Source organism: Aptenodytes forsteri, unplaced genomic scaffold (genome assembly GCF_000699145.1).
Source record: "Aptenodytes forsteri isolate BGI_AS27 unplaced genomic scaffold, ASM69914v1 Scaffold213, whole genome shotgun sequence".
In the NCBI taxonomy this organism is placed as follows: domain Eukaryota; kingdom Metazoa; phylum Chordata; class Aves; order Sphenisciformes; family Spheniscidae; genus Aptenodytes; species Aptenodytes forsteri.
In genome coordinates, this window is record NW_008795522.1 from 17,095 (window position 1) to 20,259 (window position 3,165).

General features: G+C 69.7%; 1 protein-coding gene across 1 annotated transcript in view; it reads right to left on the reverse strand.

The window, feature by feature from the left end:
- LOC103901071 (cadherin EGF LAG seven-pass G-type receptor 2) overlaps positions 1–3,165 on the reverse strand; it is a gene marked incomplete at its 3' end in the record, with an annotated part of 24,648 nt that overhangs the window by 10,568 nt on the left and 10,915 nt on the right. Inside the window, 6 exon segments of the mRNA XM_019472722.1 lie at positions 79–208; positions 328–485; positions 1,245–1,387; positions 1,469–1,680; positions 2,202–2,357; positions 2,748–2,891. Of these exon segments, the coding sequence (XP_019328267.1) occupies positions 79–208; positions 328–485; positions 1,245–1,387; positions 1,469–1,680; positions 2,202–2,357; positions 2,748–2,891 (943 nt within the window).

The following is a 3,165-nucleotide window of genomic DNA, read 5'->3' on the forward strand; positions in this document are numbered from 1 at the left end:
GGGGGGGGGACGACCCCCCCCCCCCCCCCCCCTCCCGGCACCCGGTCTGGGCGGGGAAGGGAGGGTGCTGGGTGTTACCTGGGGGCATGAAGTTTCGGAGCTTCTCCGGGACGCGGACGCCCTCCTCCGTCTGGTAGTTCTCCAGGATGGCGCAGATGGTGCGGGTGGTGGCGCACATGGTGGCGTTGAGCATGTGGACGAACTCCACCTGCGGCGGGGAGCATGGCGAGGGGGGGGGTGACACGGCAAAGGCGAGGAGGGGACACACACACACACCCCACACATACACACCCCCCGTCCCCCTCCAGCCCAGCGGCTCGGCCTCACCTTGTCCATCATCTTCTTGGTCTGCCCGTAGCGGATGCGCAGGCGGCGCGCCTGGTAGTCGGTGCAGTTGGAGCAGGACACCAGCTCGCGGAAAGCGCCGGAACCGGGGAACCAGGCCTCCAAGTCCAGCTTCTTACTGGCAGCGGTGTGGAGGGAGCCTGGGAGACGGGGGCGCAGCGCTGAGCGAGGGGAGGGGGATCCCACTCCCCCCAGGAAGGCGCCCGTCCCGGGGGACGGCAGCAGGGGCTACGGGCGCGACGCTCGCGGAAAGCGCCGGAACCGGGGAACCAGGCCTCCAAGTCCAGCTTCTTACTGGCAGCGTGGTTGAGGGAGCCTGGGAGACGGGGGCGCAGCGCTGAGCGAGGGGAGGGGGATCCCGCTCCCCCCAGGAAGGCGCCCGTCCCAGGGGACGGCAGCAGGGGCTACGGGCGCGACGCCTCCCGAGGCGACTTCAGCGGCGCTGTGCCGGCTTTGTCACAGGGACGCGGGGTTCCTGCTCCGCAGCGGGGAGGCTGGGAAGGAGCGTTTAAACGGGGTAAATTTTCCTGGGAGAGTTCCCGGGAGGTGTGGGGACACTCAAACCGTCCCTCCGGAAGGGACAGCGGGGACAGTCCCGGCACGGCAGGGTGCCCGCACCCGCTCCCGGTGGACCCGGAGCAAAGCAGAGGATCTCTGCAGAAAAGCAAACGTCTCCTTCCTCCACGCCCCGGGGCTGAGGCGCCTCCTCCCCTTCGCCAGGTCTGGGGACAGACACAGCGGGAAGGGGAGCCGGGGACAAAGAAAGCCGAGGCGGGAAGTGGGTCAGGGCCGCGGTGACACCCGAGGCACGGGCAGAGGTGGCCGGCGTCCTCCTGGGCCACCGCGGCGCAGAGAGGCGGCCCCGGGGCCCCGCGGCGGGGGAGCCCCCTGGGCCCTACCCGAGACGATGTTGACGATGTGGTAGGGGATGCCCAGGGACTGGTAGAAGTCCTCCGCCGTGGCCATCATCTCCTCAAACATCTCCCACGACTTGTCGTCGTGGGGCGAGGCGTAGACGAACTGCTCGATCTGCAGAGAGAACGGGACCCCGTGTTGGCGCCGGCCCCGGATGCAGCCCCAAATTCCCAGGGGGAACGCCCCCCCCCCCCCCCCCCCCCCCCCCTGGTGGACGCGGAAGATGCCGCGGGTGTCGCGGCCGTGCGAGCCCACCTCCTGACGGAAGCAGGTCGACAGCCCCGCGTACTTGATGGGCAGATCCTCCGGCTTCAGCCACTCGTCCCGGTGCAGGGCGGCGATGGGCTGCTCCGAGGTGGCGATCAGGTACTTCTCGTCGACGGAGCTGTCGTCGGCCTTCTCGCTGCCTTTGCCGATCACCTGGGGGGGGGACGACGACGACGATGACGACGACGACACCGTCCCCCCTTCCCCAGCTGCTCCCGCCCCTCCGGGGCCGGACGCTCCCTGGCAGATGCGCAGGCAGCCGCTCTCCCTGCCCGCCCGCGGACAGGCAGCGAGGCTTCCCGGGGCCGGCGCTCGGCGCGGGGGAGAGGACGGCTCGGGGAAAGGGAGCAGCTGCCGTTCGCTGCTTGTTTGGCCTCCTTCAAAGGCCCCGATGGCCTCCCGCCAGCGAAGCTGGGGACGAGCCACCTCCCCGTCACCGCATTGCCATGGCAACCGCCTCAGCGGGGACCGAGGCCATGAAGATGGACCCCGGAGATAAGGAGCAGAAGGGAGCCGCCGGCGCGGCCTCGCCGGGGCAGAGGGGATCTCAGCCAGCTCCCTCCCCCCGGGGGGAAGCCGCGTGGCGGCGGCTCGGTCGGAAAGCCGGCGCCCGGAGGGGACGACAGGTGCCGGGCGGCGAGACACGGAGACCCGGCGGGCGTCGAGCCGCTCACCTTGTAGAGCTCCTCGTCGAACTGGCTGAGCTGGGCCACCTCCTGCATCACCTCCTTCCGCATGAAGAAGGGGGTGTAGACGGGAGTGTAGCCCTTGGCGCGGAGGCTCTGCAGGGCGTACTGGATCAGGGCCTGCTCCAGGAACACCAGGGGACCCTGGGGGACGAGGGAAGCCACCGCCCGTCACGCACGCACCCCACTGAACCATCCCTTCTTGCTCCGTGGGTCCGGGAGCGCACGGAGCCCACGCCAAGCTCCAGGCTGCTCCGACTGCCAGGCTTCAGCATCACCCTCCGGCTGCGGCAGGGACGCCGGAGTGGATCTGGAGGGTGTCCAGGCCACGGCGGCAGCACCACCGAGGCCAGAGTCCGTCCCATGCCATAGGCCGGCTCAGCGCGAGCTCACGCCGCCTCGGAGGCTCCCGTTGCTGCAGCAAGCTCAGCCCAGGGGAGGAGAAGCCAGGACCCCCGTCCCCCCTCGTTTCCCTCAGCTCTCCCCCTGGCTCCGATCGTTTCTGTGCCCTCGCGGGGGGGTCTGGGCTCTCACCTTAAGGAAGTAGCCCCGGCTGCCCGCGACGACGGCCCCCTTCTCTCCCTCGTAACCGTCCACCATCACCACCAGGTCCACGTGGGAATACTTCTTCCTGCAGCTGCAGTCGCCCCAGACCCGCTCCACCTTGTTGTCCACGTCCTGCACCAAAGACGGAGAGAGGAGGAGGAGGAGGAGCCCATCGCCTCAGCTCCCCCAGGGCTGCGGCGACACCGGTCTCCGTGTTGCGTTGGGCCCAGTTTGGGATCCCAGACTACAGAGCCTGGAACCCCAGTCCCGATCCTGGCCGGTCACTTATTATGCGGCCGCTTGGCAGCCGGCCCGGCCCAATTGTGTTCCCCCAGCAAAACATTCCTGCCGGATGAATGAAGGCGGCGGAGGGTGATCCCAGCCAGCGACCCCCCCCCGCCCCGGC